Source organism: Tamandua tetradactyla, chromosome 24 (genome assembly GCF_023851605.1).
Source record: "Tamandua tetradactyla isolate mTamTet1 chromosome 24, mTamTet1.pri, whole genome shotgun sequence".
In the NCBI taxonomy this organism is placed as follows: Eukaryota; Metazoa; Chordata; class Mammalia; order Pilosa; family Myrmecophagidae; genus Tamandua; species Tamandua tetradactyla.
The window spans coordinates 26,381,816-26,408,896 of NC_135350.1; the positions used below are offsets into that span (position 1 = coordinate 26,381,816).

Sequence of the window (27,081 nt, forward strand, 5' to 3'; positions counted from 1 at the left end):
TATTATTTGCTCACAACCACTGCTTTCACCAGTGTCCCTCAGGGATCCACAGCTTTTCATTTGAAAGCCTGTGTACAGACTTCCGATTGATGAAGCCTGGGTTATGAGCTCATTCCCAGGCTGGAAGGAAGAACAGAAATAAGTACTAAGTATTTTCTGACTCATAAGCTGGTGGATTCCCCAAATATCAGGAGGACACCAGGCAGCAACATAACAGAAAATATCCACCATGAACGTGCTGTGTGGATGTTTTTGTTCTCCTGATCTGAATGAAATCTTGAGCAGGCTCCATAACTATTCCAACGACTTTCATATATAAAGAAAAAAGTCCAGAACTGTCTACAGCTATATCTCACCCAATTTAAAACTTCTCCCTATCCCGTAAGTTAAAACTATATTTAGTGATATTACTGATATTCTTGTAAGCAGTGGGGACAATCAGTTCAATAGGCTGAGGCTATTCAACCTTCAGGCTCACCCCTATGGAACTCATTCCTGCAAAGGAGAAGCTAAGCCTACTGATAATTATGCCTAACAGTCACCCCCAGAGAACCTCTTTTGTTGCTCAGATGTGGCCTCTTTCTCTAAGCCAACTTGGCAGGTGAACTCACTGCCCTTCTCCCGTATGTGGGACATGACTCCCAGGGGTGCAAATCTCCCTGACAACATAGGACCTGACTCATGGGGATGAGCCAGGACCCAGCATCATGGAAATGAGAGACCCTTCTTGACCAAAAGGGGGAACAGAGAAATGAGACAAAATAAAGCCTCAGTGGCTGAGGATTTCAAGTGGCTGAGAGTTGAGAGTTTATCTTGGAGGTTATTCTTATGCATTATATAGATATGCCTTTTCTGTTTATGGTGCATTGGAATGGCTAGAGGGAAGTACCTGAAGCTGTTGAACATGTTCCAATAGCCTTGATTCTTGAAGACTATATAACTATATATCTTTTACAATGTGGCTGTGTGATTGTGGAAAACTTTGTGTCTTATGCTCCTTTTATCCAGGGTATGTACAAATAAATTTAAAAAAAGGATAAAAATTAAATTAAATAAATAATAGGGGGATAAAAAATTGGGTAGTTTGAATTACTAGTGGCTAATGAGAGGGAACGGTAAGGGGTATGGGATGTATGAGTTTTTTTCTTTTTATTTCTTTTTCTAGAGTGATGCAAATGTTCTAAAAATGATCATGATGAAGAATGAACAACTTGTAAGAATTACACTTACAAGAATGAATCAGTGTAAGCCACTGATTGTATAATATGGTTGTACTGTATAAGTGAGGCTATTTTTCAATAAAAATATTAAAAAAAAAAAAAAAAAACTTCTCCCTATCCCAATTCAAGTCTGTCTCAAACCGGAAAATCTCTTCCACCCTTTCTCAGCTACTGTTTCAAGACTCCTCCATTGCCAAGCTTAAAACTGAGGGCAAATTTGAAGGAAAAGACTAAATTTTACATGGCTGGTACAGCTGTGATTTCCAAGTCGAGGATTTCTGTGGAACACTGAGCTGGGGCGGGGTTCCTTCGGTACTTCCAATGAAATTCGGGCTTCCTCACCTTCTATATCCTCCTTTGAAAGCCTTTAAACTGTCTGGGCCAAAAATCACACCGGGAAACCCTTTCCTGACACGGGTGTTCTGCAGCGACCCTGTCGGATTAACCACCACGCAGCAGCCTTCCAGCTTCACAGAAAGCTATCCCGCCTAAGGGAGGAGACGATCTGAGCACCCACTAGAGGGCGCCCTGCACCACGCCTCAGGCCCAGCCACGCCCACCCAAGGCCTCGCAAACCCCGCCCTTTACCCCCGCCCCTCGAGCAGAACGCACGCCCCGCCTACCGACGACACGGACCCCCGCCCCTTACCACCACGCCAGGCCGCGTGGACGTACTGGACGCCATGGACGTACGCCCCGCCCACACCCCGTCCCTTCTCGGCCCACTCCGGATGCCAGCCGCACGCTGACCTGGACTCGCGGACATGGCGAACCAGGTAGCGGCGGCTACGTGGCGGGCCCGGGTGCAAGAGCAGGGGGTAGAACCCGGCCGCTGGTCTCGAAGGTCTCGACTCGGGACGGGCTCCGGCTGTCTGAGCTGGCATGCTGCCTTTGGCGAGCAGCTCAGCCGGAAGGAAGCTTTGTTTCAGCTGCTTGTTGTGTTTTGCTGCTTCTGGGAAGGCCGGAGTCGGTTGGGGGTGGGAAGACCCAGAGAGATGGGGAAGGTCACTTCGTATCCTTATGGTGATGATTTACGTCTGACTAGCGACCGCGCCTTTTCGTTTACGCTAAATTAATTTGCCTGAGGTAGTGGCCTGCAAAAAAATGGTAAAGCTGCAGGTAGAGCCCGTGTTGCTAACCCTAGGTTGCCTTGCTGTTCGTGATTGCAATCTGTAACAGTTTAAATTCTATTATTGGGACACCAAGGATGTATTTCGGGAGAACTCCGAGGTCCCTTTCAGTAATGTTTTTGAGGACTTTGGCACCGTGAGCTTTTATTTCCTTCAGTCTTCGTATAACACCTCTGCCGGGTATCACCATTTCTCAGATCAGAAACTGAGACTTGGGGTTTGATCGTCCTTTGTAGTCACGGCAGGGATAGTTTGTGAGCTGGGATTCCACCCAGATCTGTTCCTGTGCGACAGAAATATTCCAAATTTCTGAAGTACGCATATGGGACAATAAGAAAGAGCAGAAATACACTGAATAACACGAATGAACATCTAAAGTGGTTCATTGTTTTAGTGCCTGCAAATTTTAGAAATTTTCTTGAAAGATTTATGACCTTAAGTGTAGGGGTTGGAAAGAAATGGTGCCCGGGAGGTGCGAGGGTAGTTCAGTGGTAGAATTCTCTCCTCCCATGCAGGAGACTTGGGTTGATTCCAGCCCATGCATAAACAAAGTAAAAACAGAAATTCAACAAATGGTGCTGCAGTAATGGGATACCCACATGGAAAAAGAATGAAAAGTGACCCATCCATACAGCATACAAAAATAAAGAAATGGTGCCCAGCAGTTCAGTTGGTGGGAGGAGTGGTAGCAGCAGCAGCAGCCCAGCTTCACTTGAAGGCTCTGGGCGCCCCTCTGTGAACAGTAACCACACAGGCCCACTCCGCAACCCAGATGCCCAAGTGGAAGGTGGCTCTGCAGAAGAGTTCAAGGAGAGGTCCGTGTGGCTGTCAGTTAACCTGTTCCTGTAAAAGAGGAAACCAAGCCAAAAAAAGGCAGTGGGAAAGCATAAATCTTCAGACAAAGTGCAACTAAAAAGAAAAAGGGGAGCGAAGGGAAAACAAGCTGAAGTGGCTAACCAAGAAGCTAAAGATTGACCTGCAGGAAATGGAGAAACTAAAAATGAGAGTCTAGCCTCTAACAAAGCAGGAGAGAAAGAAGCCAAATATGATTAATATAGTATACTGTATCATATCCCTTCTGTACAGTCCAGAGGAATATTTTTATCAACTATTTTGTAAAATGTAAGTTTTTTAAATAGCTCTAGAACAAACATTTTTAAGGAAATTGAAATCACACCTCATCCCATTTTTTAAGTATAAATGGCTTATTTATTACTATTATTACAACTATTATTATTACTATGTTGGGTCAACCTGAAAATAGTGGGATACTGAATTACAGGAGGTTTTGTCTTGGATGTTAACATTCCATAGGGTTGGGGGGGCGGGGAACAGTTTTTATAAACTATAATACAACATATTAAACGATGATTTGGAGTCACAGTAATGCATTCAATATGTTCAACATTTTAAAGTACTTCTATTCCCATGATTTTTGTAAAATTGTTCCTTGAAACTGCTCCCTGATCTTGGCTTTCCTTGTCAGAACTGTGTACCCTCTGTAACATCCTTTGTCATGGTTATAACTTTGTTATATGCTGTGAAAGATTGGAAATAGGAGTATGTGGTGTGTACGATATTAAATTGTGAATTAGTAGGACTTACAGTGTAACAGCTTATCAGCATTTGAAGATATTGGTACTTGATAGCCTCTTAAGGAAAACTTGCTTCCAGAATTTAAGCTGGAAGGTCAGTGGAATAACTTTAGGAAAGAATTGGAACTAATGGCTTTTAGATTTTCAGTACTTACGTTAAGAATTGTGTACAAATTGTTCATAAGGTCTGTGTGTTGATCTTCAAAGCACCCTATGAAATCTCAATTCTAAAGGAAAAAAATGACAAATTCTAAAACAGTCTTTCAGATAGCAAAAATGGCAGTTATTTTTCCGTATTACCAGGTGTCTTGTAGGAGAGGGTGGAAAGTAATGTATAATTCTTATGATAGTGCACGTGTTTAAAGTAGGGAGGGCAGTTGCCAGTGGATTTGTAGTGGGGCTTTGTTTTGCTTAGAAGTGTTGTCATTGAGAGGAAAGGGTTACTCTGCTTTTCAAACCTTTTAAAAGGGACTAGAAACATAAAACTTAGATTCTGGGTTGAATTATCTGTTTATTCTAGTTGCGTTAGATCCCTGAGTTACATGACTTCGTTGTTAGTATTCTGAATTTGACCTTTGAGATTTTGTTTTGAGATTTATGGTATCTTGAAGTTGAAAAAGGTTCTAATGCACAGTCTGAATTCTTTGTACCATCAGATTTAATGTCTACATTTCAGTTTTAAAAGCAATAATTTCTGTTCTCACCAATTTTCACAAGCCACTCTTTATGCCTATATGTAATTAACCTCCCATTTTCCTCCACTTTGTTCTGCTACTACTAACTTACTTTTGCAAAGCTACACTGTGCTGAAGATTGTATTAGAGATTTCATATTCTCATTTATGCCTCACAATCACCCTGACTGTAGCTGTTTTACCATCATTTTGAACTCTTCCCCATCCTTCAGGAATGAATTTAAAAGTAATGCTTTCCCTAACCCTTCCAAAGTTACACTCTTTCCCCAGTTTCTGCTTTCTCTAGCACTTTGTGCCTATCTCTTTAATCACACTGTTTTGTAATTATTGGCATTCAGTCTGTCTCCTGTAAACTCAGTGACTTGCAACCTCCATTCAGTCAGCATATTTCAAAACCGTGATGTGAACTGATCAAAACCTTCCACATTATGCTTGATTCTCTGGTAGTTGGAGGGATGTACTGACTAGAATCCCTAAGGCAGTGCTGTCCTATAGAAGTATAATACAAGCCACGTGTGTAATATGGAATTTTCTAGTAGCCACATTAAAAAGAGTAAAAAGGAACAAGTGAAATTCATTTTAATAATGTTATTTAATCCAGTGTAGCCAAGTTGCTATTTCATCATGTAATCAGCATTTTAAAAATTACTGAGATATTTTTACTTTCCTCTTGAGAACAAGTTCTTCTGAGTATATTTTACTCTTATAGCAGATCTTAGTTCAGACTAGCCACTTTTAAGTGCTCAGTAGTTATATGTGACTAGTGACTACCATATTGGACAGCATAGTTATAAGGGATAGATATCGTTTTTAAAGGTTCCCCTATTCTCCTTCCAACCCTGCAGTAATTGCAACAAGCCAGTGTTGTTTGAACCAGCCAGAGCAAAATAAGTTTATGGAGCACGTGTTAAGTAAGCATGTTGATTCCCTAGATCCAATGCCAGGCCTAATGAATCAGATTCTCCTGGGCCCTGTATTCTTAACCTGCTTCTTGCTTATCTCTTGTAAAAGGTCATTAAATATTTGATGAATAAAACTTGTTAATCAAAGAGGCTTTTATATCTGACCTTCTAGTTGTCTCAATTAAATCTTTTTTTAAAATAAAGTATGATATCACTTGTATGAAATCTACAAGCATGCCAAACAATTCTCCATATAACTTAGAGGTATGTGTTTCTTTGTGACTCTGTAATATATTTTCTGATATTGGCATTCAGCAGTTTCTAAATTGACCATGAAGTAGCTTATTATTGTTTTAAGAGAATAAACAGCTTCTCTCTTTCGCCACATTTCAGGTTATCAAGTGCAAGGCTGCAGTTGCCTGGGAAGCTGGAAAGCCACTTTCCATTGAGGAGATAGAGGTGGCACCCCCAAAGGCTCATGAAGTTCGAATTAAGGTAATAATACATCCAAGGCACTGGAGAAGAAGGCTCACAATTAGGTCTCTGGGTAGATGAGTAGATCTCAGGTCTGCAGAGGATTTATCCCATAGGACAGTGTCAAGGAGAGAGTATTGAAAGTCATCCAACCTTGGAATCACAACAGCCTCTTATTTTGTCTCTCTCACCTTCACAGCACTCCTCTCCATCTTTTTTAGGTATGTTCTTGGGTTGAGCAGTGACATCCATATGGATCACCAAATTACTCCTGTTTATATTTCATAGTCTGGGTTTAAGGTGGCATTGCGGGATGCTGCCATTTCTGCTGAGCCCATAACTTAAAATGTTATGGGCTCAAAGAAGAAATGACCTACAATTTTGTTAGAAGGGACTTCAAATAAGATTTCTGAAGAGTGTTCTGGTTGACTGGAGCAATAAGCAAGTGAAATCTACCTGCTTAGAGAGTTTTAAAATGTGCTAACCTTACAGACAAGTCAGGGTTCAGAGGATTCATTATTCCATTGCTTTTCAAACTGCTGTAGCAGAGAAACGAAGTTACCCCTGGAAAGGGGTATTGCACAAGGCCACCCACCTGGAAAGATATTTAATGCCTTGAAACTTACAATACTTATGTTATTAGCATGTACTCTGTGCTTGCTGTGATATAAAATTAATGCTTTAGAGTAGTGACAATTTAATAAAACTAACTTTCTAGGAAAATAAGCCTTTTATTACTGTCATTTGAATGTACTTCCCCATCCAACCTAAATATAGAGACACACAGCATGTGCACGCTGTTCCACAGTCCCAGGGATCACACATAGGTTGAAAAGTGCAGGTCCAGACAACTGTTTAAGATTCTTTTCAATCCAAACCCAGGAATCTAAATCCTATAATAGTCTGTATGTTTTCCATTAAGTTAAAAAATTTAGCTCATGATTTTTCCACCAAAGAAGAAAATGTCCTGCTTGTACTAAGGATAACCTATATTGGGCATACTGAGTTTACCTGTCTTCCCTGAGAGGCTGTTCACATAACCAAAGAACGTTATATTGTAAGTGGGTGTGTAAGTGAGAAGCAGAGAAGCATATATACAAACACTCCAAACCTTTTCCTTTCTGTGTTTTGGTGGTTTGGAAAGAAATACTGGAATGCCAGAGAGATAGGGATAAAGGGCTCATTTAAGTAGAAATTGTGTGCGGTTGCTAAAACCAGAGATGTTGAAATTAGAAACTCTGAGTTTTGGCTCAGGCCCAAGCAGGCTGGCATATTTCAGAAATAGTCAATAATGTTTACAACAGTAAAACTCACATTTCCTAACAGGGAGAGGCCAGCAGTGAGATGGACTCCACCTATTTTTGCCAAGGTGATATTCTGCTCCACACCTGAAGGCACAAGGCCCCATAAAATCACCAGTTTTAGAGTTGAAAGGTTATCCTGGAGGTTATTTTTATGCATTATATAAATATCCCTTTTTAGTCTATAGTGTATTGGAGTGGCTGGAGGGAAGTACCTGTAACTGTTGAGCTGTGTTCCAGTTGCCTCGATTCTTGAAGACAATTGTATAACTATATAGCTTTTACATTGTAACCGTGTGATTGTGAAAATCATTTGTCTGTTATTCCTTTTATCTAGGGTATGGACAGATAAGTAGAAAAATAAGGATAAAAAATAAATAAATAGTAGAGGGGGGATAAAGGGTAAAAAACTGGGTAGATTGAAGTACTAGTGGTCAATGAGAGGGAGGGGTAAGGGGCATGGGATGTATGAGGTTTTCTTTTTTCTTTTATTTCTTTTTCTGGAGTGATGCAAATGTTATAAAAATGTTCGTGGTGATGAAGACAGAACTATGTGATGATCTCGTGAGCCATTGATTGTATGCCATGTATGGACTGTATTTGTGTCAAGATTTCTCAATAAAAATGTTTGTTTAAAAAAATCACCTGTTTACCTTCTCTTACTAACATGCACTAAAAATAACAGATATACCAAGTTCCATTGCATCTAAAACTCCACCATTATAAAATGCACAATTATCATGTATCAATGTTAATTGTAATTGTTATTATGACTTTGATTCTAAGTGCATGCTGATTTTACAAAGGTTAAAATGTAAAAGAACTGTATCTTAGAATCATTTGAGATATGGTATTAGAGTACAAGTGCCCTGTCCTATTCCTCGCTCTGAATTGCATGCACATACACTTAAATGCTGTTTAATATCCTGATAGATTATTGCCACGGCTGTTTGTCACACGGATGCTTATACCCTGAGTGGGGCTGATCCTGAGGGGTGTTTTCCAGTGATCTTGGGACATGAAGGCGCTGGGATTGTGGAGAGTGTTGGTGAAGGAGTTACTAAGCTGAGAGCAGGTAAGGAGAGTATTTGAATGACTTATTTATTTTCTTTTTTCCATAGGAAAATTATTTGTTACCTGTACACTATTTATGTATATGAAAAGGTTATTACATAAGTGAATTGTCAAGATTGATTTCATTCCTCATCGATGATTTTGCAGGCTGTTACTTGTCTGAGGACATTTCCAAAGTCGGTTTTGCCCAATTAAGTCAAGATGTTTAAAGATGAATCAATCTTGTTCCCTGCTAGGGTTTCATTTAGATAGAAATTTTGAAGCCTGTATTTTTTGCCTGGCCAGGCAGTGTCTGAATGATGTTATGTAGGTAAAATTCTAAGCCTTGTAGTTATTCACTTTGCACAGCAACATAAGTGGACAGGAATGGAAATTTGCAGGGGCTGAGTATTCATTTGGAAGCAAATGGTACCAATTCAGGATAAAGTCTTTGTGTTTGTTTCCCAGGTGATACTGTCATCCCGCTTTACATCCCACAGTGTGGAGAATGCAAGTTTTGTCTGAATCCTAAGACAAACCTTTGCCAAAAGATAAGGTTAGTATCTTTTATTTTTAAAACAAGTATATTAATAATGAGAATACATAATTTTGCAGCCATATGTAAAGTGTTTTTTGTATGAATTATTTCATTCCAACTCCATGGCAACCTCATGATCATTAGTATCTCTGTTTCATAGATGAGAAAATTAAGGCTTAGAAATTAAGTGCTTTACTCAGTATTGGCCAGCTTGTAAGAAATAAAACAGAATTTTCTGGGCCCATTATCTTTCCATAACACTAGGCTAAATTTGTCAGAATATGTAGTAAGGGGGGGCATACGCTAATGAGAATAAATGAAATCATTTTAATAAGCCACTTTATTGTCTACTAAATCAAGGTAATAAAATTCACATCATAAGGTAATGGAAAGAGTATAAGAAATAATATAACCCCTTGACACAGAAAAGACAGCTCATTTTATTATAGTAAGGTTACAGCACTTAAGAGCTACTTCTTTGAGGCAGTTGAAATATATTGTTTCTTTTTCTTTTTTTTTTGGATTGAGGTGTAACATACATATAATAAAGCACTTAGAGTGTACACATCTTAAGTGTACAACTTAATTTATTTTCATATATATATACACACACACACGCATATACATACACCGGATGGTTTATAACCATCACCAGATCAAGATGGAGAATCCTTCTTGTACCCCACAGAGTTCGTCATGTCCCTTCTAAGTCAGCAGCTGCCTCCTTCAGGAGTATTCGCTATTCTGACTTCTTTCATTATATAACTTCATATAAGTAGTGTATATGCTCTTTCAGCTGGTTTCTTTCACTCCTAATGTCTGAGATGTATCCAAGTTGCTGTGTGCATCAGTTTTTTTAATTCCCGTGTCATGTTCTGTGTCAAATACCACTATTTATTAATTCTCCTATTCATGAGCATCTGGGTTGCTCCAGCTTGGGGCTATTATGTTTAATGTTGCTATGAACATTCTTGTGAATGTCCTTTAGTGAAAATATCCACTAGTCACTCTTTTGGGTATTTTCCTAGGGTTGGGATTGCTGAGTCATAAGGATACATATATACAGTTGTCCAGTGTGTTCCCACAAGTACTGTCTGGGAAACTTTGTTACTCTTGCATTCGTTTTCTAATGCCATTAAACAAAATCAGTTACAAAATTTTTAAATTACAAGCCTCCATTTTTAAAATAATGTAAATCCACTTACTTTTGGCAAAGCTAGAACAAAATGAATCTGGTCATTTTTGAAGGGGAACTTCAAACACAGTCTGAAAAATTTTGTCCACCATCAATATAATGATTATAGTCTTTTTGTAACCTATTACAGAGAGGTTCTTTCGAAGCATAAATTTATCCCTTATCACCTTTTATTCAAGAAGCTCCTTTGGAACAGGAGTGATTTCTCACAAGATGGAAGGCTAAACAGAGTTAAATTGCTCTCATAAATATAAAACAGTTATTTTTGATGAAGCTGTTACTTCTTTCTCACTTTGTCCTGGTCATATTTACTTGTTTTTTTCTAAAGAAAATACATACACTTAAATCAAGTGGCAGTCCATTTTCTCTTCATCTTTATGTCATGGTTCAGGCAGTGTTGCTATTTTTATGTATTTGTTTATTCATATATATTTCAACTGATTTATCTAATAAACATAATACATCAAATTATGTTTATTATTAGTAAAAATAACATTTACTAAACTCCCTCTGTGCCAAGCATAGTGCTAACCTTTATATAACATCTCATTTCATTTTTATAGAAATCTGTGAGGAAAATCCTGTTGTTTCCCCCGTTTTCTCATGAGGAAACTAAAGCACAAAGAAATTAGTTAGCTTTACCATGATCACCCAGGATTTGAATCCAAGTGTGTCTGACCTTAAGGGCCCAGTGTAATAAGCAAGCTATTGTTACCTATCCATTAGAGTATCAAAATTAATTTTTGTCACTATTCATTGTATTGGTTGCCTTTGTGGAGGTGTTTTTTCCCCTTTGTTGATATATTGTGAATTGGATCATGTCTCCCACAAAGACATTCAGGTCCTAAACCCAGGTCCGGTGCATGTAAACTCTTTTGCAAATGGAATCTTCAAATATCCTTTTAAGATCAGGGCAAACTGAATCAGATGGGTCTTCATCCAAGATAACTGAAGTCCTTACAAGCACAGGAAATTTGGACACACTAGTAGAGTGAGGAGAGATAGGAAACAGATCTCCTTATGATGGAGGATTGCCATAATGCTGCAGGCTTTGGAGAAAACATGACCTGCTGATACTTTGATTTCAGACTTCTATCCTCTCAAATTGTGAGACTTTGAACTCCTTGTCTAAGCCAGCCAGTTGTGGTATTTGTTATAGCAGCCCTGGCTAACCAAGACATGGTGTAACTACATAAGCAAAGCAAAGTGAAGAGAAAAAAAATAACTTGAGACCTTGAGGACTGTAAGAGTTTTGTGAAAGACCTCCTAAAAGATATAATTAGCCAGTTTGGCCATCTGTCTTCATTAGCTGCAGTGGATAATTGCTTGTAATCTCTGCTTGTATATATAATGGTTTTGGCTTTATACTTTATTAAGCTATAGTTGCTCAGAGTTTTATGATAGAATTTTTAAATAATTTCATCTGATCCATGAGTTGGTACTTCAAATGACTTCAATATTCTGACCAAAGGATACTGAATGTTGGAAAAGATGGATAGTCTTTTATGAGTTTCCTCAATGAGACATCTCAAAGGGTGCTTAGTTATTAATAAATACATTACAAATTGGACTTTTAGTTTTAGGACACTTTTCTAAATATTTACTGTTCATTTTTTTTTAAATTAGTTTTATTGAGATATATTTACATACCATACAATCCACCAAAAGTATACAATCATTGGCTTTTAGTGTACTAAAGTTATGCATTTATCATCATACTAATTTTCATTATTCCAAAAAGAAAAACCCCATACCCCTAAGCAGACACCACTCAATCTCTCTAATCTTCTCCAGCCTTACATAATCACTAATCTATTTCTGTCTCTATAGATTTATTTATATTTACATTTTATATAAATGGAATCATAAAATATGTAGTGCTTTATGTCTTGTTACTTAGCATAATGGTTTTTTAAACTATTTTTTAATTGGAGAAGCTGTAGGTTTGACTGAAAAGTCATGTAAAATAAGCATTCCCATATACTGCCCTAGTGTTGACACTCTGCAAAATATGTTACCTTTGTTACGATGGATGAAAGAATATTGATACAGTCTACTAACTATAGTCCATACTTTACATTAGATGTATTTTTTTCCTTTATACCACCCTATTATTAACACCTTGTAATAGTGTCATACATTTATTCTAGTTCATGAAAGAACATCCCAATACTTGTACTGCCAATCTGAGGCCATCATCCAAAACAGGATTTATATATTCATATAGTCCTATGTTTTATCTTCTAACTTTCTTTCTAGTAACATAAGACCCAAACCTCTCCTTTCAACGCCACATGCATAGTTCAGCACTATCAGTTACACTCACCACCATCCATTTCCAAACCTTTACAATCAAGGTAGAAAGGAATTCTGTACAAATTAAGCATCAGCTCCCTATTCTGTACACCCATTCTATCCCCTAGTGACATGTATTCTAGAATCTAGGTATATTAATTTATTATAATGAGTTCATATCAGTGAGATCATACAATAATTGTCCTTTTGTGCCTAGCTTATTTCACTCAACATAATACCCTCATGGTTTATGCATGTTCTCACATGCAGCAGGATTTCACTTCTCTTTACAGCTGAGTATTATTCCATCATGTGTATTTCTGCACATCCCCTCCAATATTTGTAATTTTCTGGGTTTTTTTTTAATAGTAGCCATTCATAGTGAGTGTGAAATGATATTTCATTGTGGTTTTGACTTGCATTTCCCTGATATCTAGTGATGTTGTGCATGAAAAGTTGCTTAGTTATTAATAAATACATTACAAATTGGACTTTTAGTTATTAGCTAAAAAATATTTATTAGCTATTTGTATTTCCTCTTTGGAAAAAATATCTGTTCAAGTCTTTTGCCCAGTTTTTAATTGGATTGTTTGTCTTTTTATTGTTGTGTTGTAGAGTTTCTTCATATATTCTGGACTGTAAATTAGATACATGCTTTCCAAAAATTTTCTTCCATTGAGTAGGCTGCCTTTTCACTTTGGTGGCACAATCCTTTCATGCACAAGTTTTTAATTTTGTGGAGGTCCCATTTATTTATTTTTTCTTTCTTTGCTTGTGCTTTGGGTATAAAGTCTAAGTAACCATTGCATAACAAGATTCTGAAGATGCTTCCCTGTATTTCCTTATAGGGGTTTTATAATCTTGGCTTTTATATTAAGGTTTTTGATCTGTCTTGTGTTAATTTTTGTATATGGTATGAGATGGGGTCTTCTTTCATTCTTTTGTATATAGATATCTAATTCCGCTAGCACTATTTGTTAAAGAGGCTTTTCTTTCCCAATTGTATGAACTTGGAAGCCTTATTCATTGGAAATGAGTTGTCCATTTGTTTGAGGATCTATTTCTGAACTCTTAAGTGAATTCTATTGGTCGATATATCTATCCTTGTCCTAGTACCTTGCTGTTTTGACCACTGTAGCTGTGCAATATGCTTTAAAGTCAGGACGTGTGAGTCTTCCAACTTCGTTCTTGTTTTGTGAGATGTTTTTTGGCTGTGAGATGTTTTTTGGCTATGCAGGGCCTTTTACCCTTTCAAATAAATTTGATAGTTGGTGTTTCATTTCTGCAAAGAAGGCTATTGGATTTTGATTGGGATTGTATTGAATCTGTAAATCAGTTTGGGTAGAAGTGACATCTTATGATATTGATCTTCCAGTCCACAAACATGGAATGTCTTTTGAATTACTTAGTAGGTGTTTTAAATTTTCTTTTAGCAATGTTTTGTAATTTTCTGTCTATAAGAAAACTTTACATCCATGATTAAATTTATTTGTAGATATTTGATTCCTTTAGCTGCTATTGTAAATGGAATTTTTTTTCTTGGTTTCCTTCTCAGATTTTTGTGTGTTGATCTTGTATCCTGCCACTTTGTAGAATTTATTATCTCTAGTAGCTTTGTTTTAGATTTTTCAGGACTTTTCTATTTATAGGATCATGACATCTGCAAAGAGGAAAAGTTTTACTTCTTCCCTTCCAATTTGGATACCTTTTATTTCTTTTTCTTACCTAATTGCTCTGGCTAGAACTTCCAATACTATATTGAATAACAGTGGTGGAAGTAGACATCCTTCTCTGTTCCCCGATCTTAGAGGGAAGCTTTCAGTGTGTCATCACTGAGTATGCTGTTAGCTGTTAGCCATGGATTTTTCATGTATGCCCTTTATGATGTTGAGGAAATTCCCTTCTATCTCTGGTGTTCTGAGTATTTTTATCAAGAAACGATGCTGGGTTTTGTCATTTGCCTTTTCGGTATCAATTGAGGTGGTCATGTGTTGCTGTTGTTGTTTCCCTTTGGTTTTTTCATATGGTGTATTCATTTATTGATTTTCTTATGTTGAACAACCCTTGCCACCCTGGAATAAAACCCATGTAATCATGGTGTATAATTCTTTTAATAGGCTGTTGGATTTGATTTGCCAGTATTTTGTTGAGGGTTTTTGCATCTATATTCATAAGAGAAGTTGGTCTGTAATTTTATTTTCTTCTGGTATCTTTATCTGACTTTGGCATTAGGGTGATGTTGGCCTCATAGAATGAGTTAGATAGTATTCCATCTTCAATTTTTTGAAGAGTTTGAGCAGGATTGGTATTAATTCTTCTTGGAATGATTGGTAAAATTCACCTATAAAGCCATCTGGTCCTAGGATTTTCTTTGCTGGGAGATTTTTAATGACTAACTCAATCTCTTTGCTGTTGAAATCTTCTCTTTCTTCTAGAGTCAGTGTAGGTTGTTTGTGTGGTCCTAGGAATTTGTCCATTTCATCTAACTTGTCTAATATGTTTGCGTACAGTTGTTCATAGTTATCATCTTATGATCCTTTTTTATTTCTGTAGGGTTATTAGCAGTGTCCCCCCTCTCATTTCTGATTTTGTGTATTTACGTCATCTCTCTTTGTCTGTGTAGCTAAGGGTTTGTCAGTTACATTAATATTTTCAAAGAATCAACTTATTTCATTAATTCTATTTTTTTAATTCTCAATTTCATTTATCTCTGCTCTAATCTTTGTTATTTCTTCCTTCTGCTTGCTTTGAGGTTAATATGCTGTTCTTTTTCTAGTTCCTCCAGGTATGCAGGTAGCTCTTTGAATTTAGCTCTTACTTCTATTTTACTCATTTATTAGCTCTAGTAGTTTTGTTGTGGATTTTTCCGGGTTTTTGACGTATAGTATCATATCGTCTGCAAACAGTGATAGTTTTACTTCTTCCTTTCCAATTTTGATGCCTTGTATTTCTTTTTCTTGTCTAATTGCTCTGGCTAGAACCTCCAACACAATGTTGAATAATAGTGGTGATAGTGGACATCCTTGTCTTGTTCCTGATCTTAGGGGGAAAGTTTTCAATTTTTCCCCATTGAGGATGATATTAGCTGTGGGTTTTTCATATATTCCCTCTATCATTTTAAGGAAGTTCCCTTCTATTCCTATCCTTTGAAGTGTTTTCAACAGGAAAGGATGTTGAATCTTGTCAAATGCCTTCTCTGCATCAATTGAGATGATCATGTGATTTTTCTGCTTTGATTTGTTGATATGGTGTATTACATGAATTGATTTTCTTATGTTGAACCATCCTTGCATACCTGGGATGAATCCTACTTGGTCATGATGTCTAATTCTTTTAATGTGTTGTTGGATACGATTTGCTAGAATTTTATTGAGGATTTTTGCATCTATATTCATTAGAGAGATTGGTCTGTAGTTTTCTTTTTTTGTAATATCTTTGCCTGGTTTTGGTATGAGGGTGATGTTGGCTTCATAGAATGAATTAGGTAGTTTTCCCTCCACTTCGATTTTTTTGAAGAGTTTGAGGAGAGTTGGTACTAATTCTTTCTGGAATGTTTGGTAGAATTCACATGTGAAGCCGTCTGGTCCTGGACTTTTCTTTTTAGGAAGCTTTTGAATGACTAATTCAATTTCTTTACTTGTGATTGGTTTGTTGAGGTCATCTATTTCTTCTTGAGTCAAAGTTGGTTGTTCATGTCTTTCCAGGAACCCGTCCATTTCATCTAAATTGTTGTATCTATTAGCGTAAAGTTGTTCATAGTATCCTGTTATTACCTCCTTTATTTCTGTGAGGTCAGTAGTTATGTCTCCTCTTCCATTTCTGATCTTATTTATTTGCATCCTCTCTCTTCTTCTTTTTGTCAATCTTGCTAAGGGCCCATCAATCTTATTGATTTTCTCATAGAACCAACTTCTGGTCTTATTGATTTTCTCTATTGTTTTCATGTTTTCAATTTCATTTATTTCTGCGCTAATCTTTGTTATTTCTTTCCTTTTGCTTGCTTTGGGATTAGTTTGCCGTTCTTTCTCCAGTTCTTCCAAGTGGACAGCTAATTCCTGCATTTTTGCCTTTTCTTCTTTTCTGATATAGGCATTTAGGGCAATAAATTTCCCTCTTAGCACTGCCTTTGCTGCGTCCCATAAGTTTTGATATGTTGTGTTTTCATTTTCATTCGCCTCGAGGTATTTACTAATTTCTCTTGCAATTTTTTCTTTGACCCACTCGTTGTTTAAGAGTGTGTTGTTGAGCCTCCACGTATTTGTGGATTTTCTGGCACTCTGCCTATTATTGATTTCCAACTTCATTCCTTTATGATCCGAGAAAATGTTGTGTATGATTTCAATCTTTTTAAATTTGTTAAGAGTTGCTTTGTGACCCAGCATATGGTCTATCTTTGAGAATGATCCATGAGCACTTGAGAAAAAGGTGTATCCTGCTGTTGTGGGATGTAATGTCCTATAAATGTCTGTTAAGTCTAGCTCATTTATAGTAATATTCAGATTCTCTATTTCTTTATTGATCCTCTGTCTAGATGTTCTGTCCATTGATGAGAGTGGGGAATTGAAGTCTCCAACTATTATGGTATATGTGTCTATTTCCCTTTTCAGTGTTTGCAGTGTATTCCTTACGTATTTTGGGGCATTCTGGTTCGGTGCATAAATATTTATGATTGTTATGTCTTCTTGTTGAATTGTTCCTTTTATTAGTAGATAGTGTCCTTCTTTGTCTCTTTTAACTGTTTTACATTTGAAGTCTAATTTGTTGGATATTAGTATAGCCACTCCTGCTCTTTTCTGGTTGTTATTTGCATGAAATATCTTTTCCCAACCTTTCACTTTCAACCTATGTTTATCTTTGGGTCTAAGATGTGTTTCCTGTAGACAGCATATAGAAGGATCCTGTTTTTTAATCCATTCTGCCAGTCTATGTCTTTTGATTGGGGAATTCAGTCCATTAACATTTAGTGTTATTACTGTTTGGATAATATTTTCCTCTACCATTTTGCCTTTTGTATTATATATATATCATATCTGACTTTCCTTCTTTCTACTCTCTTCTCCATACCTCTCTCTTCTGTCTTTTTGTATCTGAGTACAAAATACTCTTTAGTATTTCTTGCAGAGCTGGTCTCTTGGTCACAAATTCTCTCAGTGACTTTTTGTCTGAGAATGTTTTAATTTCTCCCTCATTTTTGAAGGACAATTTTGCTGGATATAGAAGTCTTGGTTGGCAGTTTTTCTCTTTTAGTAAATTAAATATATCATCCCACTGTCTTCTAGCCTCCATGGTTTCTGCTGAGAAATCTACACATATTCTTATTGGGTTTCCCTTGTATGTGATGGATTGTTTTTCTCTTGCTGCTTTCAAGATCCTCTCTTTCTCTTTGACCTCTGACATTCTAACTAGTAAGTGTCTTGGAGAATGCCTATTTGGGTCTAATCTCTTTGGGGTGTGCTGCACTTCTTGGATCTGTAATTTTAGGTCTTTCATAAGAGTTGGGAAGTTTTCAGTGATAATTTCTTCCATTAGTTTTTCTCCTCCTTTTCCCTTCTCTTCTCCTTCTGGGACACCCACAACACGTATATTTGTGTGGTTCATATTGTCCTTGAGTTCCCTGATACCCTGCTCAAATTTTTCCATTCTTTTCCCGATAGTTTCTGTTTCTTTTTGGAATTCAGATGTTCCATCCTCCAAATCACTAATTCTATCTTCTGTCTCTTTAAATCTATCATTGTAGGTATCCATTGTTTTTTCCATCTTTTCTACTTTCTCCTTCACTTCCATAAGTTCTGTGATTTGTTTTTTCAGTTTTTCTGTTTCTTCTTTTTGTTCAGCCCATGTCTTCTTCATGTTCTCCCTCAATTTATCGATTTCGTTTTTGAAGAGGTTTTCCATTTCTGTTCGTATATTCAGCATTAGTTGTCTCAGCTCCTGTATCTCATTTGAACTATTGGTTTGTTCCTTTGACTGGGCCATATTTTCCATTTTTTGAGCGTGATCCGTTATCTTCTGCTGGCGTCTGGGCATTTAGTCAGATTTCCCTGGGTGCTGGACCCAACAATTTGGAAGATTTTTCTGTGAAATCTCTGTGTTCTGTTTTTCTTATCCTGCCCAGTAGGTGGCGCTCGTGGCACACGTTTGTCTGCAGGTCCCACCAGTAAAAGGTGCTGTGGGTCCTTTAACTTTGGAAAACTCTCGCCGTCGGGGAGGTTCGCCAGCCGAAGCGGCTTGGAAGAGTGCCAGCCGGCCCGGGGTCCGAATACGGGGAGGGTCGCCGGCCACCGCAGCCCGGGAGAGCACCCGTCTGAATTTCCTAGTCGGCCCGGGGCACCAAGCATGGCGGGAGGGCGCCAGCTGCCACGGCCCACCCGGGAGAGTGCACCGTTCCCGGGCAGTCACGTGTTTGGAAGGGCCCCCCCCACCTCACCGTTCTCCGCGGCCTGGGGATTTCCGATCCAATTTTCTCAGTTGGTCCGGGGGGCTGCGCGTGGTGTGGGTGCCAGCCACCGCGGCTTGAGGGGACTGCCTGTCCAATTCTCCCAGCCAGCCCGGGAAGGGGGAAGGGAGGAACTCCGGCCGCTTGCCGCCCCGCCCAGTGAAGCCCGTGCCCCTCGGCGATCTCACCGGAGCGGGTTCTCTCAGCCAGTCAGCCGTTCCAGGATGGGGTACGCTGTCTTTTTGATCTCTGTCGTGGTCTGGGAGCTGTTCTGTATCGTTTCTACTCCCCTAGTAGCTGTTCTGGAGGAGGAACTAAGATCCGCGCGTCTTACTATGCCGCCATCTTCTCCGGAAGTCTTACTTCTATTTTAATGTAAGCATTTAGGGCTATAGATTTCCCTCTCAGCACTGTATTCATTATATCACATAAGTTTTGATATGTTGTATTCTTGTTTTCATTCATCACAAGATATTTGCTGATTTCCCTTGCAATTTCTTCTTTGATCTACTGATTTGTTTAAGAGCATATTACTTAACTTCCATATACTTGTGGCTTTTCCAATTCCCCACCTGTCACTGATTTCCAGCTTCATTCCATTATGGCCAAAGAATATGCTTTGTATGATTACAGTCTTTCCAAATTTATTGAGACTTGCTTTGTCACCCAACGTGTGGTGTGTCCTGCAGAATGATCCATGTGCACTTGAGAAGAATGTATAGCCTGCTATTTTGGGGTGCAGTGCTCTGTATGTGTCTGTTAGGTCTAGTTCAGTTATAGTTCAGTTCAGTTCTGTTTCCTTATTGGTCATCTGTCTAGATGTTCTCTTTATGAGTGGTGTATGAAAGTTGCCAACTAGTATTGTAGAAGTGGTTCTCCCTTCAGTTTTGCCAGTGTTTGCCTCATGTATTTTTAGGCACTCTGGTTAGGTGTGTAAACATTTATGATTATTATTTTTTTCTTTGTGGATTGTCCCTTTTATTAACATATCGTGTCCTTCTTTGTCTCTTATAATAGCTTTTGACTTAAAATCTATTTTGTCCAATATTAGTATAGCTACCCCAGCACTATTTTGGTTACTATTTGCATTGAATATCCTTTTTCTATCCTTTCACTTTTACCCTATTTGCTCTTTGGGTCTAAGGTGAATCTCTTGTAACAACATGTAGTTAGATCATGCTTTTTCATTTGTTCTGCCAACTTGTGTCTTTTGATTGGGGAGTTTAATCCATTAACATTCAATGTTATTACTGAAAAGGCAGTACGTACTTCAGCTGTTTTGTCCTTTGTTTTTTATTATGTCTTCCCCCACCCTTTCCCTTATTGCACCTCGTTTTCCATACAGTTGATTTGTTGTGATCATACTCATCCCTTTCTTGTTTCTGTTTCTGTATATTTTTAAAATACTTTCTTTAGTGGTTACTCTGGAGTTTATATTATACAGCCTACATCTATAATGTACCAATTTGAAAAGATACCAACTTAGCTTCAGTAGCATAATTCTCTGCTCCTATATTCCTCTATTATCCTCCTTTACATTGTTTTTGTCCCACTCTATATTTTGCACATCCATTATCAGGTAATAGGCCTTTTTCTTGTTCACTTGTATTTTGATTCTTATATGATTAAGTAGTATGATTTAAGTATACAATTCTCTTAAGTAGAATTGTATATTGAGGATCCAGTACTACTGCTTTTGCATTTACACTTTTAGTTACCCTTACTAATGGTTTTCATTTCTTCACATGACTCCAAAACACTCTCTCCTGTCTTTCCTTTTCAACCTGCAGAATTCCCTTTAGTAATTCTTGTACAGCAGGTCTCTTTTTTTATGAACTCTCAATATCTGTTTCTTTATGAATACTTTAAACACTCCATTGTGTTTGAAGCACAGTTTTGCCAGATAAAGAATTTTTGACTGGCGTTTTTTTCCTTTTGGTACCTTAAATATATCATGCCAGTGCCTTCTTGCCTCCATGGTTTCTGATGAGAAATCAGCACCTAGTCTTACTGGCAATCCCTTATATGTGACAAATTGCTTTTCTCTTGTTGCTTTCAAAATTTTCTCTATGTCTTTGACACTTGACATTCTGTTTAGTATGTGTCTTAGGATAGGTCTATTAGGATTTATTCTCCTTGTAGTACTTTGCTCTCTTTGGACATGAATATTTGTGTGTTTCTTAAGAGTTGGGAAGTTTTGGGCCATTATTTCCTCAGATACACTTTTAGCCCCCTTTGCCTTCTCCTGCGACAACAGATGCATACAATTTTGCACTTCTGTGTTGTCAAGTTCCTGACACACTGCTCAGTTTTTTTCTAATCCCTTTTTCTTCTGGCTCTATGGTTTCTGTTTCCTTCTAGCTTACTTATTCTTCACTCTGCCTGTTCAAATCTGCTAGTGTATTTTTAATTCCTACTATTGTATCTTTCATTCCTATAATTTCTATTATGTTTCTTTTTATACTTTCATATTTTTCTTTTTACTCAGAAATTACCTTCTTAATATCTTATCTCTGCCTATTTTCCTTCATCTCCTTGATTTAGATTTGCTTGAACATCTTTGATTAGTGATTACAACTTCTGAGTCTCCTCTGAAGTTTTAACTTGTTCCCTTTACTGAGCCATATCTCCCTGTGTCTTAGTATGGCTTGTGATTTTTGCTGATATCTAGCTAGGCATCTGTCTGTCTTGATGGATTAACTCTGAAGGTCCATTTCTCCCTCTTATCTAGGGTTTTATTGTTGATTGGCTTGTGTTAAGGCCATTTCTTTGATGTTTGGTCTAACTTGTTCTAGACCTTTAGAATAGCCTGTGTTTAACTGCTTAGAATTTTAGGCTCTTCCTTATTGCGTTCTTGCCCTGGATATGTGGTACAGTTTTTAAGATTGCATTTCTTGTGCAATTGTTTCACCTCCAGGAGTGAGCTTCCTTTTCTCTGTTCCATCTCTTAGAATCCTAGCCTGTTCTGTTTTGTTTTGTGCAGACTTTTCTCTCCAGCTCCTATTATTTGTTCAAATTCCCTCAGTCAGTGACTCCTCTTCCTTATACTTTTCAGTTCTGGGACCCATTCTATTCTTACAGCAGTTCAGTTTAAATCCCACCCTCTTTTGTTTTTCTTTGTGAAGCTTTCTGCCTCCAGTTTCTTTCCCATTAGGGTATCCTGTCTGAGGAAGCCAGATTGGGTCAATCCAGAAAGGCTAGTCACTTTAGAAAAGTCCATTTTGCCTTTAGAAAAGTCCATTTTGCCTTTAGATGGTTAGCCAACAGAAGCTGGATTGGTCACAGCAGTTCTTACCAGTCTATGGTAGTCTCTCTTGTTTTTTGAACCTTGAGGGCCCTTTTGTATCCAGCACTCCTCAGCAGCTCCCACCTTGAGTCTCTATCTTAGGTCCCTGTGCCTGGATATTGTGGAATGCTAATTCATGGCTATGATTCCGTCTACAATCTCAGAGGGACCTGGGGCCATGCTGCTTCTCTGTGATATGTTCGTGGTCATTCTTTTTAAAAACTGACTTCTCTTGTTGTATTTTAGAAACTTAATTCTAGCCTGTCTTTTTCCTTTTTTTTTATAGAGTCACTCAAGGGAGAGGATTAATGCCAGATGGTACTAGCAGATTTACTTGTAAAGGAAAGACACTTTTACATTACATGGGAACCAGTACCTTTTCTGAATACACAGTTGTGGCTGATATTTCTGTTGCTAAAATAGATCCCTTAGCACCCCTGGATAAAGTCTGCCTGCTCGGTTGCGGCGTTTCAACTGGTTACGGTGCTGCTGTGAACACTGCCAAGGTAAGAGATTGCCCTTGGATTTAGCTTTTCCCTTCTAATTCGATTCAGCAGAGCTTTGCTGGAATCGTGAAACTACCAACTTGAAACTTGGTAATTTCCTTTACCTCTCTGGAATGATAACCTCATAAACTGTCTTTACTGTTAGGTGGAACCTGGCTCTACTTGTGCTGTGTTTGGCCTGGGAGGAGTTGGATTGGCAGTTATCATGGGCTGTAAGGTGGCTGGTGCTTCCCGGATCATTGGTGTGGACCTCAATAAAGATAAATTTGCAAGGGCCAAGGAGTTTGGAGCCTCTGAATGTATTAACCCTGAAGACTTCAGTAAACCCATTCAGGAAGTACTTGTTGAGATGACTGATGGAGGGGTGGACTATTCCTTTGAGTGTATTGGTAACGTGAAGGTTATGGTAAGTGTGCCTTATTTCATTCCCTTTTCTGTGATACTGCCTTTTTTTTGTATATTGTTTCCTTAATTAAGATTAAACATTGTTTTATTTCTTGCAACGGGGATATCTCTTGATAGGAATTATTCTAGTGAATAAAGGAAATTAATTAATTGAACTACAAATGGAAAATGATATAAGAATGGTATTGGGAAAGCTGAAAAAAAATGTTTCTTTGCCTTTTAATCCATGTTCTTAATGTAACATATTAAAAAGATAAAGAAAAAAGAATTTTAACATATTAAATATTAAGGGAGAACGATACAGCAATGAGCAAAGGGCATAGACTTTGGAGTTACATATCCACTTACTAACTCAGTGACCTTGAGCAGAGGACTTACCTTCTCTAAACCTGTTTCTCATTTGTAAAATGGGGATAAGAGCACCTCCTTGACACAGTAAACACTCAGTAAATGTAAGCTATTACTGCTCCTCCTGCCTGCTGCTTTTTATTACAGTGTTTAGAATTCTGAGTTAGGATTTACTTTTAAAAATATATACAGCAGGGCAGGCCAAGGTAGCTCAGCAGGCAGAGCTCTTGCCTGCCATGCCAGAGACCCAGGTTCAGTTCCCAGTGCCTGCCCATGCAAAAAAAAAAGCAAATAAAAGCTTTAAATCTTTTCAATTTGTGTTCATATTTAGCCAACATATATATATATATATATATATATATATATAAATCAAATAAAAGCTTTACATTCTTTCAATTTGTGTTCATTACTTAGCCAAGTTAATTTTTTAATTCCTGTATAAAATATAATTGTTAATAAAGTTGAAGTTATTAAACATTGTTTGGTCATTTTGTTGCCATTTTTAAAAAGCTCATTCCCCTACCTCAGCCTAACCCCACCCCATAAAATTTCTGAGGGAGCAGATATTCTGAGCAAAACGCTCAGTTCTGTGATTGGTCATATCTCTATGCCTACAGAGAGCAGCGCTAGAGGCATGCCACAAAGGCTGGGGCGTCAGCGTGGTAGTCGGAGTAGCTGCTACAGGTGAAGAAATCTCCACTCGTCCGTTCCAGCTGGTAACAGGTCGGACATGGAAAGGCACTGCATTTGGAGGTAACTTGATGGATGAAAGGGCACATTTTCCCTTTTGTTATTTTCATTGGCAAATTTTTTCACCTCCAGGCATATTTTCAGGTATTAACAATAATTTTCATGGGCTGCCTTATTACCATAAACTGTTACATGCAAAGTTAATACAAGGGTTTCATATTCAGTCAGTATTGACCCCTTAAGCTGGGGAGACATTCAGCTTCTGAAGCACATGGGTACCTGTTACACTGTCATAGTATTAAAATACTTAAAACCAGTATTCTCTTAATAAGGAAATAGTTCATGGGTAGAGCAGGGCAGAGTAAGCAAGCAAAAGTATCAGCCACAACATATTTTATGTTGTGGACTTAAGTAGATTATCAGGATTTTTACTCATTTGTTGTTCAGAGAGGGTAGAAGGGAAGGTGTAACCACCAGATGTCATCACATCCCTCTCTGAATTATATGGATTTCAGCAGTAACCAATACTGAATCTTAAACTAAAAATATTAGTCAAAACCTTATAACAAAGTTGAAAAGCTGCCAGACTGATCATTTTTCCCTTGTACGATCTTAAAAGGTTATTAGAAGTTGCCTAACTTCCAGTAGAATGCTAGGAAAGTTTCCAGTTTTTCATGGTTGCTCAACTAAGGAAGAGCAAAGACATCACAACATGTTTATATATCCCAGCTATTGTGAATGAATGAAATCCAAAGTTTTTTTTTTTTTTTTTTTTTTACATGGGCAGGCACTGGGAATCGAATCTGGGTCCTCTGGCATGGCAGGCAAGCATTGTTGCCTGCTGAGCCACCATGGCCCACCCAAATCTAAAGTTTTTATAGGCTTTAAAAGAAAATTATATTGATCATCCTCTTAGAAAAAAAAATCATAAGTTCTGAATGATCTGTTTTAACAAGTTGTCTTTTAATATCCCCTAACTCATTTTATGCCAGCTTTTTCAAAGGCTAGAAGATGAGGAAAGTAGGCTCAAATGAGGGGTTTGGCCAATATTCCTTCTTTATACTATAGAATTTACTGAAGGAAATTCAGGCTTACTTAACCCTCCTTTCCAAAGCTCTAGATTTATGATACAACCAAGTACCTCATTATTAACAGACTTTTTAAACCACCCATGCTACTTTGAGTTGCCATCACAGGGTCCATGGTTATATTGGAAAGGGTATTCTAGCCTGATGACCCCGAGACTGCATGGCTCATGGGGTGAAGGTCCACCATAGTACAAGCCAGTTGGAACATAAACTGGAACATTGGGGCTCTTTGGAGTTGCTAAAATATGACCCAAAGTTGTAAATAGAAAATTTTAGTTTAGAGAATAGTGGTGGCTGTAGTCATCTCAGTTACCAGGAGATTTGGAGAAAGAAAAAATCTACACAGTTAGTGGGGAAGAAAACTACTTATGGAGGATGTGAAGTGAGAGATTTGGAGAAAGGCTCAAAAGATGTTTGAAATATGGTCCAAAGCATCCTTGGTTTAGAAGGTAGGAAGGCTTCTTCAGATTTGTTTCTTTCTATACAAGTAAAAAATTGAAGCCCCTAATTTTGTTTAAAATCTTATCATGCAGCCCAAGATTTCCTTGTTTGCTTTTCAAGTTGCATAGTTTTCTGTTTGAGGTGCTATCCCTATTCGTTGTTAAATGTAAAACCAAGGAAATGAGGTCATATGTCACATCAGTGTTTTTCATCTTTGAATTTCATGATTATAGAAATCTTTGCTGTTATGGGCTAAATAAGTATGTTCTAAGACTTCTAAAGTTTTATCCTGGATAGTTTAAAAGTCTTAACTGGCCAAAGCATTGATCAGATTTATGTAAATCTTAATTTAAAAAAAGGAAAATACAAAGTATTTCCTTTTTTCTTCTCATTAAAGAAGTGTGAAAAATTCCTCCTGTTCCCATGCTAATTTTGTAGTTTTTCATTCCTCTTTAATTGATCAAAACACTGATCTCTTAAGTGTCTGTGTCACACACTAAGTAATAAGCCTACAGTAGGTTTGTTGTATGATTAATAAATACATATGATTTCTTTTAGGATGGAAGAGTGTAGAAAGTGTCCCAAAGCTTGTGTCTGAATATATGTCTAAAAAGATAAAAGTTGATGAATTTGTGACTCACAAACTATCTTTCGACCAAATTAACAAAGCCTTTGAACTGATGCATGCAGGCAAGAGGTAAGCTTCCTCTTTAGCGATATATTACATTCTATGTAATATAGAATGTAATAGTACCTTAGAGTTTATGGGGAGCAGTATCACAGATAATGCAATTTTATTGGTCTTTAAAAGTTATGATTCATAACCTGTGTTTATTGCTTCCTTCTCTTACAGCATTAGAACTGTTGTCAAGATTTAAGTTCAAAGGAGTAAAAGTATGTCTTCCTTGCATCTAAGTCTTGTGGTATCATGTGAGCAGCCGGACAGGCAGGCAGAAGCTCTTCTACATTCACAGCCTCAGAGACCTTCATAGCCTCCACTAGGAAGTAATGTTTTGTGGTAATTCCTAAATTCTGTAATCAAGGACAAGGATAATGCAGTCATATATCTGTTTTCTGGATTCTCTTTCATATAAATAACTGTTAACTCATCAAGGAATATTTCAACAAAATAAAAGTAATTTTTGCATTTGTGTAGAAATTGTCCATTCTGTTTTATGCTGTGTAATTCTCATGATTGCTCTCTCCATTGTCTTTATTCTGTGAAGGAAAGGTGGAAGAAGCAGGGCAGCTGGGAGTACCTGAACCTTGTCTGCTGTGATCTTCAGTAACTTTCACTTAATTTTCAAGGGTCTCAGGCCCATTTGCTGAAGAACACATTTCCCTAGCCATCAGTGGCAGTGTAAATGGGACATAAATCTGCACCTGTGAATCTTTTTGAGGGTAGATACCATGCTTTATTCACATTTATACCCCAAGTTCATAATAATGGCATCTGGCTCACAGTGGGCACTAAAACTTTTCAT

The 27,081-nt window shown here is 37.7% G+C and overlaps 1 protein-coding gene across 1 annotated transcript; it reads left to right on the forward strand.

Moving 5' to 3' along the window:
• Positions 1–1,864: 1,864 nt before the first annotated feature.
• Positions 1,865–26,744, forward strand: ADH5 (alcohol dehydrogenase 5 (class III), chi polypeptide). The gene is made up of 9 exons (XM_077142750.1): positions 1,865–1,996; positions 5,935–6,036; positions 8,250–8,391; positions 8,838–8,925; positions 22,406–22,625; positions 22,771–23,031; positions 23,996–24,131; positions 26,156–26,294; positions 26,451–26,744. The coding sequence occupies exons 1-9, from the start codon at positions 1,985–1,987 to the stop codon at positions 26,473–26,475; spliced, it is 1,125 nt and encodes a 374-aa protein (XP_076998865.1). The 5' UTR covers positions 1,865–1,984; the 3' UTR covers positions 26,476–26,744.
• The last annotated feature ends 337 nt before the right edge of the window (positions 26,745–27,081 follow it).